We start from the raw sequence: 17,712 nt of genomic DNA on the forward strand, positions 1-17,712 counted from the left end.
AGAAGTAAGGACAGTGTCTCTGGGTTTTGTTTTTCCATCCAGTCATTGCCCTTGTGACGTTCTCCTCACTCAGGTTCTGGAGCTCTATGGAAATGAGATGACCAGCATCCAGTGTCTGTGCTCTCACCCACCTCCAGCCCTCCAGCACTTGGGCATGGGCCACAACAAGCTGATTGGCTCCATGGAAAGCCACTTTCTCACGGCCACTTTCTGGTAATTGAGGACCTCTGAATGGTGGGAGGAAAGCAAGATTGAGTCAACGTTTCTGGGTGGATGTAATAGCTTGATTTGGGTCTTTTGCTTGCTGGTTCTTGACCTGTGGCTACGGGCGTCAAATTTATATTTCTCATCCAACCCACAAAAGGAGGGAAACCCAGAAGCAATAGGAGATGGAACTGCAGAAAAAAGTTTGCTGATTGATATGTCAGGGACCTTTTCCTGCAGAAAGATGCTGTGGCATATGACGAATACTTGTTTGTTTGACATGATCCTCATTTATTGAGCACGTTGTGCTCAGGGCTGGGTTGCATTTGTTTGTGAACTGTCTATTTGGTGGCTTAGCCATGGAAAATGAGAACTCCCAAAGAGCAGTGTGTGGTGTGGAAAGATAGCAACGTCTCCATCACTAGAGAGAATGTCCAGGGTCCGAGGCTGCGGGTTTTTCCCTCTCCCACATTCATGAAAGTTCATTTATAGAGTATCACAAAGGTGACCCCCCCCCACACACACACACATATTTTAGGGTAGATAGACCTTGGACAAGTCCAACTTGGGTGCTCACTAAAGAGCTTTTGAACTGGATTTCTAAGAAGAAAAAAATCAAAACTTTGATTAGTGAAAACTGCAAGTGAGCCCCCTTTCCCCTCTCTGACTGTAGTAACTTCTGACCCTCCTCCCCTTTTGATCATTTATTTATTTGTTTGTTTGTTTGTTTGTTTGTTTTTTAAATGAACCCTTACCTTTCATCTTGGAATCAATACTGTGTATTGGTTCCAAGACAGAAGAGTGGTAAGGGCTAGGCAATAGGGGGCAAGTGACTTGTCCATCTGGGAAGTATCTGAGGTCAGATTTGAACCCAGGACCTCCCATCTCTAGGTCTGGCTCTCCATCCACTGAGCCACCCAGCTGTCCCCCCCTTCCCGCTGATCATTTACTCAGGCTCCTGTTTAACAGCTCACTTCCTAACCCTCTGAGACTCACCATCCCTCCTTTCTTCTTCTGACTGTGTAAGATTGTCAAGAAACTTCCACTAGGCAGCCTGGTTAATAGAGAGCTAGCCGTAGACAGTTGGTGTACAAGATCCTCCTTTAGACACTTTCAAAGTTTAATCAATGAACGTGTGTCTTGCATGTAGATACGCCATCTTTTCCTGTTCTTTGGAACAATGTGAGCCGTGTGAGTGATTGTTCCTGTGTCCTCACAGACCAAGTTCTGAGTGTCAGACACAAGGATGTCATCAAAAGGGAGGAAAGAGTAGAGCGAGGACGTTTATTCCGTGGGAAATTGTTCGTATTTGGTGTGATTGTAGAAGATAATGGACCCATAAGCGGTTCTGGGTTGAGGTTTTGTTTTTGGGTGGGGGTGGGGGTGGTTGGGTATTTTTTTTGCTTTGGTACTTGGAGCGAAAACGTGTTTCATTTTTAATTTGTGTCATTGGGAAAATCCACCCTCCAGCTGCCTTTTTCTCTCCTTGCCCTTCCTTTGCCATGTCCCCAGCTCAGCCCTGAAGAAAGTGGCGCCCATGGCTTGCCAGTGGATTCTCTCTGACCTCAGATCTTCCATAGCTAGAGGGGACCCTGGTCTTTACTGAGCTGCTCTTGTGGCCAGCAGCCTCCCTCCTCCTCCTCAAGACTTCGGGGCGCTGTGGAGAGGAGGCTCCAGGAGGGACATCATCTTGAGCATCATCTCTTCTAACTGCTGCCATTTTACAGATGAATGAAAGACTCACAGTCTTGACTTAGTGAAGTTCACACAGGTAGTCAGTAGCAGAGGAAGAGTCTGTAAAGGGTTTGTTTTTCATAGGGTAACTCATTCTATTCTTACAACAGCTCTAGGAGGTGGGCGCGGCTGTTGTCTTCATTTAAAGATGAAGAAACTGAGGCTGTTAGAGGTTAAATGACTTGTCCAGGGTCACACAGCTAGGAAGTATGTAAGGTAGGATTCAGACGCATTCTGTTCTCTTGCCAGATCCTCAATCTCCACTTATCCCTCTATCCCTCATTTGTACTCTTCTCTGGTTCTTTTTTTTTTCTTTAATCCCTTATCTTCTGTCTTAGAATCAATACCTTTCCAAGGCAGAAGAGCAGTTGGTAGTTGGGGTTAAAGTGAACCTTACCCAGAGTCATACAGAGAGGAAGTGTCTGCATTCAGATTTGAACTCAGGTCCTCCCTATTCTAGCCCTGGCTTTCTAAACACTGAGCCACCTAGCTGCCTCTCTGGTTCTTTTCATTTTTTTTTTTAAGAAAAAACTACTTTTATTTTTTTACATTTCAAAACAATTTTTAACATTCATTTAAAAACATTTTGAACGGCAAATTCTCTCCCTCTCTCTCTTCCCTGCTCTCTGGGATAGCAAGCAATTTGATAGAGTTTCTCCTCTGGGCCTTTTCAAAGAGCCAATGAATATTGATGGTGCCAGGCCTGGAGATGCTGTGGGACCCCTCCAGGTGGAAGCAAATTTCTGCCCCTCTGAGAGATCCAGAGGGACCAGGTAAAACAGCAGCCCATCCGGAGTCCCTACTCTGCCACTGGCCACTCCGGGGGCAGCTCCTTCCTCTCTCTGACAGCTAAGGCTCAGAGCATTTCTAGAGACATGGGGCACATGTACGAAGATGATTTGTGAATCGGGGCTCCTAGATGGCTCACTAGATGGAGAACCAGACCTGGACACTGGAGGTCCTGGGTTCCTATTTGGCCTCAGATATTTCCTAGCTGTGTGACCCTGGGCAAGTCACTTGACCCAAACTGCCTAGCCCTTACTGCTTACATAGCATTGATTCTAAGACAGAAGTTAAGGCTTAAAAAAAAAAAGATGGTTTGTGAATTGAGTTCTAATATGCTAAATGCCAGCTTAGTGATACCAGATCCCTCGTGCTGTACCCATGAGGCAAAATTTCATTTCAGCCTTTGTGTCCCCAGCACTTGGCATAGGATCTGGCCAAGCAAGCGTGTCCTAGATGCCTGCTGTTGATTGACTGGGGGAGAGGTAGGGATGACAGGCAGCGGAGAGGATGGTGGAGGCCAGAGGGAGGCCACTTGCACCCATGACGGATGGGCGGGACGGCTGGCCCCTGTCCAGGGCACACAAATTTAAGTCCAGTCCCCGAAGTGTTTCTCTTATGTTTGTGCCACTGAAGGACACAAAGACAGTGAGAAACACCCCTGAGGAGCTGGCGTTCCACTGGGCTAACCATGACAAATGGAGGTTTCTCAAAGGTGGGGCAGCTTTACTATTTGTTCTGTCTACAAGTTGAGAGCTTAGCCCAGAGTCAGCGGGAAGGAGGGAGCTGCTTGATACCTTCCAATATGGTGGCCAGCCTGACTGAGTGACTGGGGGCTCCTGGAGAAGAGCCCAACCTGAGCAACTGTCCATGGACGGACCCTGCCTCTGTCCTTGAACAGCACAGCTTCCTGGGCTTTGGGGGAGCCCGTGTGGTGCGTGCACTTCCTCCTTGGGTAAAGAGCAGCTGTTGGTCCTCACCTACCCTCTGCCTGGGATCTTTGAGGGCCGGACTGTTTCCCCTTCCAGGTCCAATCTGGTCTCCCTGGACCTGAGCAGCAACGACCTGACTGGGCTCCGCTACATAGTCGCCAGCCTGGCCACCCTGCAGAAGCTGAGGCTGCTGCTGCTGCAAGGAAACCCCCTGGCTTTGGTGCCCCATTACCGCGGCTACACCATCGACTGCCTGCATCAGCTCTTCATGCTGGATGAGGTCACTGTCTCCCCTGAAGAGAGGCACCAGTTCCAGGGAATCAGCTGCAAACTAGGTAAGGTGTGTGTGGAGGGGATGCCGTGTGGATGCCCCTCGTTTTCTCTGAGCAGCTCCCCAGCCATGTAGAGGCAGAGGCCGCTAGTTAACACAGGGAGACCGTGAGTGCCAGTTCAGACTCAGCCCTCCGCTGTGTGACCTTGGGCCGGTCACTTAATCTCTGTTTGCCTCCTTTTCCCTCTCAGTAAAGACGAGGATGATGATGGCGTCTGCCCTCCAGGGAGGCTGTGGGGGACCAGAGGAGATAATGGCTTTGTCATCCTTTCAGAGATCTAGAAAGAAATGCTTATGATTATCCTCATTTTTCCTGCTCCACAGCCAGGAGGGCCTCCCACACGTCACCCTCGGGTGCTGCTGTTGGGGGAGCTTCCTGATCTGAAATGATCCCTTTCAAGGAAAACCTTCCTGGGGCTCAGTCGGGTTTTCACTGGCTAAAGACTCCCCTCCTGTGGCCAGCAGCAATACTACACAAGCCTTCCCCAGGCCGGGGTTGGGGGGGGCAGAGGGGACCCCAGGGTCCTCCTGGCACCGTGCAGATACCTCCACGGCCAGTCATCTGTCCTGGGTTCTTGGTCACTGATGTGCACCTCCCATTGCAGCATATGCAGAAGAAGCAGCCTGCATGACAGTGACCATGAAGAATGTCACAGGCATTTTGGATTCCTCCCTCTTGGACCCGGAGCCAGCCAATGAGGGGCCCTTTAATGTTTACACCTACTTTGTGACATATAATTTTCTGCCCGAGGAAAAGACCATTGCCAAGGGGAGTGGCACTGTTGTGAATGAGGTGGGTGAGAGTGGGGGGCTTCGAGGGGGAGGGGCCACTGCTTCACCCTGACACCGGTCTTCTTCTCTGGGTGCCTGGACCTCTTTCCCCCAAGAGGCTGCAGTTGGGAAACTGAGGAGTTGGCATGGCCCAATGGCAGCCAACATGGCGGACGGTTGGTGCTTACGAGCTTATCTGGTGACGTCTCGAGGCGTCAGTCATCCTCTGGGCTTTGGTTTCCCCAGGGAAGCCCCTGACGATATGCATCACGAGCCCACAAGCCTTTAGAGTTAGCCTGGTTCTGCCCAAGCTGCTCAGTAAGAGCTCCTGGCCCAGCTCCCCTTCCCCTCACTGGTTCCACACTGAACTTTGCAATTGCTTCTCTGATCCAGGATGCCTTGCTTCCATTGCATTAGGTGGAGCTTTTCTTCATCTTTGTGTCTCCCTGGCAGGCTTTCAAACCCATTTCTGTCCCAGTCCTGTCAGTCCTGCTTTCCAATGAGCATACAAGTAAGAATGAATTGTCCACTGGACAGTCTGGAGGTTCCAGACATTCTGGAGTTTCTGGAGATCCTGGAGAGTCCAAAGAACCCGGAGAGTCGAAAGAAGCTGAAGAGCCCCAAGATCCCCAGCTTATCCCACCCCCAGGGTAAGGATGGCACCTATTGGGGTAACTGAAATCCAAGCCCAAGGTGACAGGGGAAAGTGCAGTCTTCATTTTCACTAACTTCTTACTAACATGTAGCATTTCCTTCAGTTATGAATATAAAAACCAATATTCTGAGAAAGGGTGCATTGGCTTCTCCAGATTCCCTTACGCTTCTGCTTTACAAGCCATACCGGATATCAGTTCTAAGGCAGCAAAGTGAGACAACTGGGGTTAAATGACTTGCCCAAGATCACACAGCTAATAAGTGTCCAAGACCAGATTTGAACCCAGAACCTCCTAACTCCAAACCTGGCATTCTATCCCTTAGTGCATTTTCAGTTAAGCACTTAAAACCACTTGTGGAACCATATTAAAATATCTCTCTGCCACCATCACCACCACCATTGGTGGTGTATTGGTAATGAATTGGTAATAACCAATTCAATATTAGGACTGTACCTTAGGAACCTCATCAGTCTTCCCCCGCCCATCAGTTCTGAAACAGTGCCCTGAAATCGGGTCAAGAATGATTTCTTACCAAAGGCCTCGGTTCTTTCTTCGAGGACACTAAAAATTTAAGAAGAAACTAGAAACGTCCACAATACAGATTTGGACACGAGGCACACACAGAACAGGAATACTTTCTCTACCACTAAGCCGCCATCTTGGCTGAGGAATGCCTTCATCTAATGAAGAGGATCCCCTGGTTCCACCCCTGAGTGGACTGAATGGTTCCAAGAAATGGGTTTCCATTTGAAGTGACTAAAAATGGATGCCCAGTATTGACTCATCAAGTGGACCAGAATGGCTCACGCCCCAGAGAGACGTTCAGAGGGCAGATGGATCGTCATCCCTTCCCATTTCTCTCTCTCTCTCTCTCTCTCTCTCTCTCTCTCTCTCTCTCTCTCTCTCTCTCTCTCTCTCTTTCTCTCTCTCTCTCTCTCTCTTTCTCTCTCTCTCTCTCTCTCTCTCTCAGCAGAGATTCTTAGAATTGGAATAATTTAATTAATAAAATGAATTTTTATTATATATAATATATATTATAATAATATATAATAAATATTATATATATATATAATTTTAATCTCAGGCAGCCTCGTGTCCAAAATTCAAAGTGCCAGATTTTATTTCTGCCTCCGTATTTATGTCATCAAAAGCTTCCTCCTCCACCATATATTGATAATAAACAAGCTCGGTCCAGTGAGGAGAGGAGAAAATATACCTCGAGTCGTCCTCCACATAAAAGCGGGGGGTGGGCGTGAGACATGGCATCTCTGGTCAGACCAAGCTGATGCGTTGCCTTGGTGACCACTTTTAGTAAGGGATGCTTCCGTGGGGAGGGAATGGAAAGAAAGATTGTTCAAAAATAAAGAAAGGGATGGAAAAAGAAAAGGTTTTTTTCATCTCCATCTTGATATACTTAATACAGAAATCATTTTTTAAATATCCATTTTTTTAAAAGCTTGTCATCTCCAAAGAATGTTTTTTTACCTCCAGAGAAAGAATTGTTGGAGTCCAAATGCAGATGAAATCACACCATTTTTCACTTGTTTTTTGGGTTTATATCTTGGGATTTTAGTTCATAAGGTTACTCCCTCACAAAAATGAACACTATGGATGTGTGTTTATATGATAATAGGTGTATAACCCAGATCGAATCACCTGCCAGCACCGGGAGGGAGAAGGGAAAGGACGAAGGGAGATAAGTTCGATCATATAACTTAGGAAAACGTGCCTGGAAATTTGTTATTACACGTAATTGGTAAAAAATATATAAGCATATATATGTGTATGTTTGTCATCTCTCCCACCCCTTTTCTGGTAATCTGTAGCTTGTGGCTGTCGCTGCCCTTTCTGATGGACAGCAATGGCGTCTTGACGTGTCCTTTGCCTCCTTCCCCAAAGGTCAGTGCTCTTTAGCACAGCACAGAAGTTGTGGGAAAATGTCATCGAGTTTGATTATAAGAAGAAACATATTTTGAAGGATCTGGTAAAGCTGAAGGCCTTCCTGTCGAAGGGGACCAGAATCAACATAATGGAGGAAAAGGTAACCGAGACCTGTTGGGAAGTGAGTGAGAAAGCGAGGGAGGGGAACCAGGCATCCCTGTCCCCCGTCCGGAGCCGGGCCTGAGACTTGCTCAGTCTGGGGCCAGGTGAGGAGTCAGGACTTTGGGAGGTTCTCCCATCTTCTGCAAGACTTGTCTGTTCTAGTGATGCTCCAGGAAGGAGCGCCTTATTCATCAGGAAGGAACCCATCACTGAAGGACTCCGTCCTGCTTACCATAGCATAGACACTTGCTAAGGGGCTTCCAAGAAGTGGCTTTTGCCTATCACATACCAGGCACTTAATGATTATTGACTGTCTGGCTGCTGACTGGACCTTCAGTCTCCTGGAATGTCCTAGGAAACCCCCACAAGGCCGCTGCCCATGTTCCCCAGATCATTCAGCCCTACTGACTGATGGAGGAAATACTCATCAGGGATTCCTCTGATTTTTCCCAGGTAACTTCTTGGCTAATTCTTCCTTCTCCGGTCGAAAGTCCCCCAACTGTCAAGAAAGGAAAAGGTGAGAAAGACAAGAAGGAAAAGGAAAAAGACAAGAAGGAAAAAGAGAAGGAAAAGGAAAAAGACAAGAAGGAAAAAGAGAAGGAAAAGGAAAAAGACAAGGACAAGGACAAGAAAAAGGCGGGGAAAGGGAAGGAAAAGGAAAAGGAAAAAGAAAAAGAAAAAGAAAAAGAAAAAGAGAAGGTAAGTGGTTACAATGGACCATGTGTTCCTGTACTAGTAAAAAATATTACAGGATCAGGACATGTCTCTCTGTCTCTCTTTCACAAATATAATGAATGCTAGCTCTTCATTACCAATAAATGCTCAGGGGGGAGGGAGGGCATAATTAAATTATTTATTAATTTACATTTGAATTTTATTTAATTTTTTCCCATGGTTATATGATTCATGCTGTCTCCCTCCCCTCTTCCCTTTTCTGGGTTATACATGCATTATCACTCAAAACCTATTTCCATATTATTTATTTTTGCAATAAAGTAATCTTTTAAAACCCAAACCCCACATCCTATACTCATATAAACAAGTGATAAATCCTATTTTTTTTCTGCATTTCCACTCCCACAGTTCTTCCTCTGGATGTGGATAGCATCTTTCTCATAAGTCCCTCAGAATTGTCCTGGGTCATTGCATTGCTGCTAGTAGAGAAGTACATTACATTCGATTGTGCCACAATGTATCAGTCTCTGTGTACAATGTTCTCCTGGTTCTGCTCCTCTCACTCTGCATCAATTCATGGAGGTCTTTCCAGCTCTTCTAGAAATCCAACAATTCACCTTTCCTTATAGCATAATAGTATTCCATCACCATCAAATACCACAGTTTGCTCAGCCATTCCTCAGTTGAGGACCATCCCCTCATTTTCCATTTTTTTGCCACCACAAAGAGTGTAGCTATGAATATTTTTGTACAAACAGACCCTTGCCCATTTAAAAAAATATTTTTTGGGATACAGACCTAGTAGTGGGATATGAAATGTGCTTTTTTTTATCATCAATTCTCTTATAAGTATTTTAAACTTAAATAGATATATTTTTATAAAAATCCCTTTAAACATATTTTTGAAACACCGAGGAAAGGCAACAGCTTGACTGCAGGGGTGGAGGGGATATGATTGAGGAAAGACTCTAAATGAACACCCTAATGCAAAAACCAATAACATGGAAATGAGTTCGGATCGAGGACGCATGTGATACCCAGAGGAATTACGTATCGACAATGGGAGGGGTGGTAGTAGGGGGGGGAGGAAAAGAAAATGATCTTTGTTTCTAATGAATAATGTTTGAAAATGACCAAATAAAATAACATTTAAAAGAAACATTTTAAAAAATGACCAAATAAAATAACATTTAAAAGAAAAAAAGAAAAAACATTTAAAAGAAAAATATTTTTAAGTAAAGAAAAAATATTTTTGCATAAACTATATGATTTAAAAGACTTTGTCTATATTGATATTATAGGAATTATTTTCCTAATATTAGACCATCTTTGCTAGATCCCTACTCTTCTCCTTTAGACTCTTTCTGGCCCCTGCTCAAACCTAATCATTTTACTATTTCTCCATAGGGGAAGAAGGGAAAAAGGAAGGAGGCAATCAAGGAGTATCGTCAGGATCCCCCCATCCGGCGAGTCTTGGGGAGTCAGCTAATCAGTTTGGAGACCTTGATCTCTGGGGAGGACACAGTGGAAACCACATGCAATTTTGGGATTGTCCGTACGGCTGAAATCGACAAGATGGCCTATCTGAGGGTAGGGCCACGTGCCATCCTTCTCAGGGTTAACATAGATGCTCACCAGCGCATCTCATGTTTCCCCATATATTCCTTAGCTGAGGAGCTACCTTAAAGAGGAGGGTCAAACCCATAAGTAAGTCAAAGCTGGACCTACACTAATCACCATGAACACAAGACAATAAGCCATTCTCATAAGCCATTCTTCCTCTGGTCTGACTTGGCTTTTTGTTATGTTTTGTCTTTGGGTTTTTAACTAAAAGAAGCCCACTTAGTGTAGAGGAGAAGATCTGTAGGGAGAGAATTAAACAGGCAAAATTAATATTCCTCCCTCCAGGCTCTCGCGACACACCAGTTGTCACTATGACCCAAAGTCCTTCATTGACCTTAGATGCCAAGTCTCTAAGCAAGTCGCTGAGCCAGATGACCCAGAAGAGGAAGAATCGTTGACATTGGGAGCTAAGAGAAAGCCAAAGCCTGGAGAATTCACAGATTAACCCTAATGACTCCATTCAGAGCTTCTTGGCTTCTCTAGGGGTCCCCTAGAATCATGAACCATGGAATGTCAGAGTTGAAAGGTATCTCAGAAAGTGTTAGAGAGGAACAGACCTTAGCACATGAGCTCACAACTGGAAGGAATCTGAAAGATGGCTTACGCCAACCCCTCATTTTGTAGAGTAGGACATTAAGCTAAAATTAATGCAACAAACATTTGCTAAATATATGCTATACTGAAGCCCTAAGAGGAAAGTGAATTGTTCAATGCTCTACTTAGGAAACAGAAGAGCTAAGATTAGAACCCAGAGCTTCTGCCCTAACCATTCCCCCCACAGATCCTTTTTTATGCTTTTTTTTTTCAGGACTCTAAGGCAAAAGGCAAGGTCGTTAAAGGAAAGGGGAAAGATAAAGGTAACTGGTTTGGACAACTTGATATGAGCTAGGTCCCACTAGTAAAGAAATCCGAGAGATGATCCATACTAACAAGAAGCTTACCTTATTATTAAGAGTGGAAGACAAATCCACAGGAAATAAGGAAGTCTCCTAAATGTGGATCAGATACTCAATTGGAGCCACAAAGTCATCAATGTGGATATTCCTCCCTAAAAATATAATCCATTCATGACTGTCCAAACTCGGACAACTTCTGCCCAAAGTTCAGCACAGGGAAACCTCTCTCACTTTCTCTTGACACATGAGCACCAACAGGGCACACACATGATCATTCAGTTATCCCTCACTCTGACCAAGTGACCAGCCCTCTTTTTTCAACACATACCTCTTTGATGACATCCTTTATAATTCTTTATAGTCTTTTGCCTGCTTAAGCCCACCATCCCTACTTCCATGGTTCTTTGGGTGCTCTTCAACTTAATTTCTTTGAAAATTATAATATTCTATTGCTTCCAGCCATATAAATGCTGATATTAAAAGATTGGGTCTTTTTAAAGAACGTCATTTGTTAATCTCCTCCTGCTCAATTCTAGAACCATCTCATTGTCCCCCCCCCCTTAAAGATGTTTTCTTTGTAATAGACCTGGTCATCTCATGAGAGAGTGCAGATTTAGGAGACAATTCTTTGGACAAAGCTCCAGGGGAAACCGAGGCAATAGATTTAATTGCTTTAATGGATTCAGGCAAAATTGATGTAGAAATTATAATGGATTCAATAATGCATTCCAGTGTGGGAGACCAAACTACCCAAATTATTTTGATATTGGATGCTACCATAATTCACAACAAGCACCATACCTGAATACCACACAAGAATATATCAAAGCAGATGCTCATCCAAAATATTCCCAAGAAGCTAGTGGGAATCCCCAAAAGCTTGATATGCAAAAAGGTACAACTTCATTATGAAGGTGTGCCAAGACCTGTGCAGTTGAAAATATATTATATGGAGAAATGGACTAGGAAATATGGGCAGTGGAATAAGAATTAATGAAAATGACAAAGAGATTTTAAAAACATGGGAAATTAGTACAGGAGAAATCAATGAAAAAATTAGAGAATGAAGAACAGGAATAAGTGTTGAGTTTTCCTGATCCTAGTGTAGTGTATTAGCTCCTGTGATACCTGTCCATTCTCCGGAAAATAGCACAGAACCCCATGTAACCCTAAAAATAAACAAGAAAAAAAAGTGTATGATTGTCCCTTAGACACAGGTGCTGCAAAATCTGTGTTGCAGAAATCCCCTGAGGAGTGCAAAGTAATGGGTTCAATAGAAGTTGTGGGTATGACAGGAAGATCTCAAAAAGTAAAAAATCTAGAACCAAGAATGGTTTCACTTGGACCTCTAAGTGTAGAACACTTTTTTCTTTTAATGCCAAATTCCCCAATGAATCTAGTGGGTAGGGATCTTCTTTGTAAATGGAGAGCAATGATAGTATGCACACCAACTGGAGATATTTCTTTAAAACTCTCAGAAGATTCCCTAAACCTTAACCCTAGATACAGTAGAATCAGAGGGGGAAAGGAATAGCATCTATCAGACACCAGATGATATTCCAAAGGCCCAGCCCTCTACCCACTGAGCCACCTTAACTGTCCCCTTTTCACTGAATCTCAAATAACATTGACCTATGCATTGTCAGAGACACCTTATTGGAGAGACATATAAGGTTTGTCTCACTCTGAAAGGGGTACATTGAAGGTCCTCAACCATGATACTTCTGTGGACAATTTCTCCCTGTAAATTAATCTTTTCCTTAAAAAAATATTTATGCTATGCCATTCAGGGCATGGATGTTAACTTTGAGCCTGTAGAAATAATAGTGTTTTCTCTGGTTATCCCTTTCAATCCAATCTGTTTTTACTATTAAGGGATTTACAATATCCCTTGTCTGAGATCAGAATTGCTGAGATCATTTTTGCATTTGTCTAAATAATTCATCCCCTTATTTTAATTCTATGTGAACCTTTTTTTTTTAAATTAAACCCTTACTTCTTGTCTTAGAATCAATACTGTGTAGCAGTTCCAAGGTGGAAGAACAGTAAGGGCTAGGCACTGGGGGTTAAATGACTTACCTGGGTCACATAGCTGGGAAGTTTCTGAAGTCAGATTTGAACACGGGACCTGCCATCTCCAAGACTGGCTCTGTATCCATTGAGCCATCAGTTCCTCCTTCTAAATCCTTCTTGACCTGATTGTGTCTTCAGGCTGTACAACCTCTTGGGTTAATAGTTTTCATTCATTTTGTCCCCTCCAGATGGACCAAGGGGACTTCTTAGAGCGAGAGTGTATGATGGCCATTTCCCTTGATGGGTTTGGAGGGGGCAGTTGAGGATTCAGTGGGAAGGAAAGGCCACCCGATTTATGGCTAACGTGATTATCTTCTGTTCTCAGAGAGAAAGAAAGAGATCGCCTTGTTTGAGGAGCCAGATTATGAGCCAGATCCTATGACAGTGGACATTCGAATCCACCTGAGTCACTTCAGTTCTCTCGCAGATGCCATGAGCCCCACTTCCTAATGCTCCCCCAGCCGTTCTTTATGCCTCTTCACTTTGGTGTCAGAGACGTCTGACTAACTGGTTTGGTTGTCGCTACCGTTTCAGCAGCAATCTTTCAGGGGAGCGGCGGCCCCCACCAACCAGGACAGCCTCCCATAATCAAGGCACAAGAGTCTGGCGAGGGGGAGAGGCCGGGGCACCGCAGCTGGTGGGCACATCCCGTGGGGAAGGGAGAAGGGAGCCTAGCGGTCGCCAAACCGTCAGCTGATTTCCTGCTCTTAAGTGGATTAAAGGACTGATTTAGCACGCTGCCCGTTGTAGTTTGGCCCAAGACCTTCGTTATTCCTTCACCGCCCCTCGAGTCTTTGGGAGGGTTTAGGGTGACTGTTGCTTGGCGGAAGGCATCGAGGAACCAAAGAACAAGCCTGTCCTTGAAGACTCCAACGACGACGACGGGACGCGGGCAGAGAGAGGCATCTCTGGACCCACCTGCCCAGCCAGTTACCAGTCCCCAAGCGCTCCTCTCTGCCTTTGGGGCCATCATGCCACCCAGTAACTGCTTTTGAATGCAGCTAACACTATTTCTTTTTAACCCTCACCTTCCTTCCTAGAATCAATACTGTGTATTGATTCTAAGGCAGAAAGGCAGGAAGGGCTAGGAAATGGGGGCTAAGTGACTTGTCCACATATGACACACATAGCCAGGAAGTATCTGAGGTCAAATTTGAACCCAGGACCTCCTGACTCTAGACCTGGCTCTCAATTCACTGAGTCACCTAGCTGCCCCCCCCCCCAGTTAACTATAAGTTTGACTAAGAAGTAGGGGGGCATAGGCATAGCATGGTGGTCCTCTTTGGTCATTAACCTCCCTAACTAACAGGACCAAGATCCATCCAATGGGCATGGAGCAGAGAATCATTCCCGTGGCTCTAGGCAATGGCCCACACATGCCACAGACCCAGCAGGCTGGCAGGTTACCAAAGGGTTATCAGAAAAATGTCGCACAGCTCATTTGTGCCACCCCAGGAGTGACAGGGGCAATGAGCCAGGACAAGGAAAGAGAACTCTGGGAGCAGTAGCCATCCTGGAAGGGCTAGCCACACTTCAGGGCTTGGGGGTAGGGGAGGACCTCATTCCTTGCACAGAAGGGTTGTGCATCCTTTTTGTTCACCTACCCACTGCTGAATTTTATCTTTAAATAGCTGGTATATAAATAGCACCCACTAGGTGCCAGGTACTGGCCAAGCACTTTAATTTGATCCTCAAGACAACCCTGGCAGGTAGGTACCAGAATTATTCCCATTTTACAGCTGTGAAATGGAAGCAAACAGAGGTTAGGGGACTTGCCCAGTCTGAGTGTCTGAGGTTAAATTGGAACTCAGGTCTTCCTGATTCCAGGCCAGGAGCTCTATCCACTCTGCCACCCAGCTGCCTAAACAGTCTTACCTGTTTTATTGTTGTTTTCATTGTAACTGGTATGTATGTAACAGGAATTGCACTATTTGTAATAAATATCCCCATATGATCTGAATAGTATGGTGGGGAAACCCCATTTGAAAGCGTGACTGACATTTTTCAAATATAGAGAGCCCTGAGTCAAGTGAATAAGAATGCAAGTCATTCCCCAACTGCTAAAAGGTCAAAGGAGAGGAACCAGCAATTTGTAGATGAAGGAATCAAAACTAGCATGCTCTAAATCACTACTGACTATAGAAATGCCCATGAAAACAACTCGGGTTCCACCTTGCACCTGGCACATCAGCTAGCAGGACAGGAAAGGAAAATGACAAATGCAGGAGGGGACAAACGTGGGGAAATTGGGACACTAATGCATTGTTGGTGGAGTTGTGAACTGATCCCTTCAGGACAGCAATAAGGAGCTATGCCCAAAGGGCTATAAAACCGGGCATACCCTTTGATGCAGAAATCCCAAAGAGATTAAAAACAAAATAAAGGGCAAAGGCCCCGTGTGTTCCAAAATATTCATGGCAGCTCTTTTTGTGGTGGCAAAGAATTGGAAACTGAGGGAATATCCATCAATTGGGGAATGGCTGAACAAATTGTAATACAAATGTGATGGAAGATTATTGTGCTCTACGGAATGATGAAAAAACCAGGAAAGATTTACGTGCATTGGATGCAAAGTGAAGTGATCAGAACCAGAACAGTGTACACCGTGATTATCTTGGAATGACTTCGCTTTTCTCATCAATAAAATGATTCAAGACAACTCCAAAGGACTCATGATGAAGGATTCCATCCACCTCCAGAAAAAGAACAGATGGAGTCTGAAAGGAGATCAAAGCATATGAGTTTTCATTTTATTTTCTTTGTGGTTTTTTGTTTGTTGGGGGTTTGCTTGCTTTCCTTTTTTAAAAAAATGTGAATTCTAAGACAGAAAAGCAACAAGGGTTAGGCAATCAGGGTTAAGTGACTTACCCAGAGTCACAAAGCTAGGAAGTATCTGAGACTAGATTTGAACTCAGGTCCTCCTCACTCCAGGTCTGGAGCTCCCTCTCCTGTCCTACCTAGCTGCCTTGCATGTCTTCTTCCACAACATGACTAAATGGAAATGTTCTGTGTGATCATGTGTATAATCCATATAAAATCATTTTTCATGGGGAGGGGAAGGGAAGGAGAGAATTTGGAACTCAAAATTTTACAAAACACATGTTCACATTATTTTTATGTGGAATTAGGGGAAAATAAAATATTTAAGAGAGAGAGAGAGAGAGAGAGAGAGAGAGAGAGAGAGAGAGAGAAAGAAAAAGAAAGAAAGAAAGAGGGATGAGGGAAGGAAGGGAGGAAGGATAGAAGGGAGGGAGGAAAGAAGGAAGAAAAAGAAAGAAAGAAAGAAAGAAAGAAAGAAAGAAAGAAAGAAAGAAAGAAAGAAAGAAAGAAAGAAAGAAAGAAAGAAAGAAAGAAAGAAAGAAAGAAAGAAAGAAAGAAAGAAAGAAAGAAAGAAAGAAAGAAAGAAAGAAAGAATAGGAAGGAAGGAGGAAAGGAAGGGAGAGAGAAAAGGAAGGAAGGGAGAGAGAAAAGAAAGGAAGGAAGGGAGAGAAAGAGAAGGAAAGAGAAAGGAAGGGAGAAAGAAGAAAGAAAAAGGAAGGAAGGAAGGAAGGAAGGAAGGAAGGAAGGAAGGAAGGAAGGAAGAAAAAGAAAGAAAGAGAAAGGGAAGAGAAGGAAGGAAGGAGGAAAGGAAGGGAGAGAGAAGGAAGGAAGGAAGGGAGAGAAAGAAAGAGAAGGAAAGAAAGAAAGAAAGAAAGAAAGAAAGAAAGAAAGAAAGAAAGAGAGAGAGAGAGAAAGGGAAGAGAAGGAAGGAAGGAGGAAAGGAAGGGAGAGAGAAGGAAGGAAGGGAGAGAAAGAAAGAGAAGGAAAGAGAAAGGAAGAAAGAAAGAAAGAAAGAAAGAAAGAAAGAAAGAAAGAAAGAAAGAAAGAAAGAAAGAAAGAAAGAAAGAAAGAAAGAAAGAAAGAAAGAAAGAAAGAAAGAGAAAGAGGAAGGAAGGGAGGGAGAGAAGGAAGGAAGGGAGAGAGAGAGAGAAGGAAGGAAGGGAAAGAAAGAAAAGAAAGAGAGATAGGAAGGAAGGGAGAGAAGGAAGGAAGGAAGGAAGGAAGGAAGGAAGGAAGGAAGGAAGGAAGGAAGGAAGGGAGAGAAAGAAAGAGAAGGAAAGAGAAAGAAAGAAAAAGAAAGAAAGGGAGGGAGGGAGAGAGAGAAGGAAGGAAGGGAAAGAAAGAAAAGAAAGAGAAGGAAGGAAGGAAGGAAGGAAGGGAGAGAGAGAAGGAAGGAAGGGAAAGAAAGAAAAGAAAGAGAGATAGGAAGGAAGGAAGGAAGGAAGGGAGAGAGGGAAGGAAGGAAGGAAGGAAGGAAGGAAGGAAGGAAGGAAGGAAGGAAGGGAGAGAGGGAAGGAAGGAAGGAAGGAAGGAAGGAAGGAAGGAAGGAAGGGAGAGAAAGAAAGAGAAGGAAAGAGAAAGAAAGAGAAAGAAAGGGAGGGAGGGAGAGAGAGAAGGAAGGAAGGGAAAGAAAGAAAAGAAAGGGAAGGAAGGAAGGAAGGAAGGAAGGAAGGAAGGAAGGAAGGGAGAGAAGGAAGGAAGGAAGGAAGGAAGGGAGAGAGAGAAAGAGAAGGAAAGAGAAAGAAAGAAAAAGAAAGAAAGAAAGAAAGAAAGAAAGAAAGAAAGAAAGAAAGAAAGAAAGAAGAAGAAAGAAAGAAAGAAAGAAAGAAGAGAGAGAGAGAGAGATAGGAAGGAAGGGAGAGAGAAGGAAGGAAGGAAGGAAGGGAAAGAAAGAAAAGAAAGAGAGAGATAGGAAGGAAGGAAGGAAGGAAGGAAGGAAGGAAGGAAGGAAGGAAGGAAGGAAGGAAGGAAGGAAGGAAGGAAGGAAGGAAGGAAGGAAGGAAGGAAGGAAGAGTGAAAGAGGGAAAGGGGCGAAGGAGCCCAGGAGACCCCACTGGGTTGGTGTGTGGCTGGCTAAGGACACTGACCCCAGGGAATGGTGGCTTTAGATCTTTCTTCTTGTTTTATTTCTCTTTTTTTTCTTATTTATTCTCTGGTTTAAAAAGCTGTTC

At 44.3% G+C, this 17,712-nt stretch overlaps 1 protein-coding gene across 1 annotated transcript in view; it reads left to right on the forward strand.

Annotated features, from left to right (window-relative positions):
- LRRC43 (leucine rich repeat containing 43) overlaps window positions 1-13,460 on the forward strand; it is a 32,529-nt gene extending 19,069 nt beyond the window's left edge. Inside the window, exons 4-12 of the mRNA XM_056821811.1 lie at window positions 74-213; window positions 3,750-3,988; window positions 4,590-4,777; window positions 5,209-5,405; window positions 7,311-7,452; window positions 7,908-8,153; window positions 9,537-9,719; window positions 10,561-10,609; window positions 13,047-13,460. Coding sequence (XP_056677789.1) covers window positions 74-213; window positions 3,750-3,988; window positions 4,590-4,777; window positions 5,209-5,405; window positions 7,311-7,452; window positions 7,908-8,153; window positions 9,537-9,719; window positions 10,561-10,609; window positions 13,047-13,171 — 1,509 coding nt within the window. The 3' untranslated portion in view covers window positions 13,172-13,460. The remainder of the gene's footprint in view (window positions 1-73; window positions 214-3,749; window positions 3,989-4,589; window positions 4,778-5,208; window positions 5,406-7,310; window positions 7,453-7,907; window positions 8,154-9,536; window positions 9,720-10,560; window positions 10,610-13,046) is intronic.
- Window positions 13,461-17,712: the final 4,252 nt, after the last annotated feature.

Source organism: Monodelphis domestica, chromosome 3 (assembly GCF_027887165.1).
Source record: "Monodelphis domestica isolate mMonDom1 chromosome 3, mMonDom1.pri, whole genome shotgun sequence".
Taxonomy (NCBI): Eukaryota; Metazoa; Chordata; class Mammalia; order Didelphimorphia; family Didelphidae; genus Monodelphis; species Monodelphis domestica.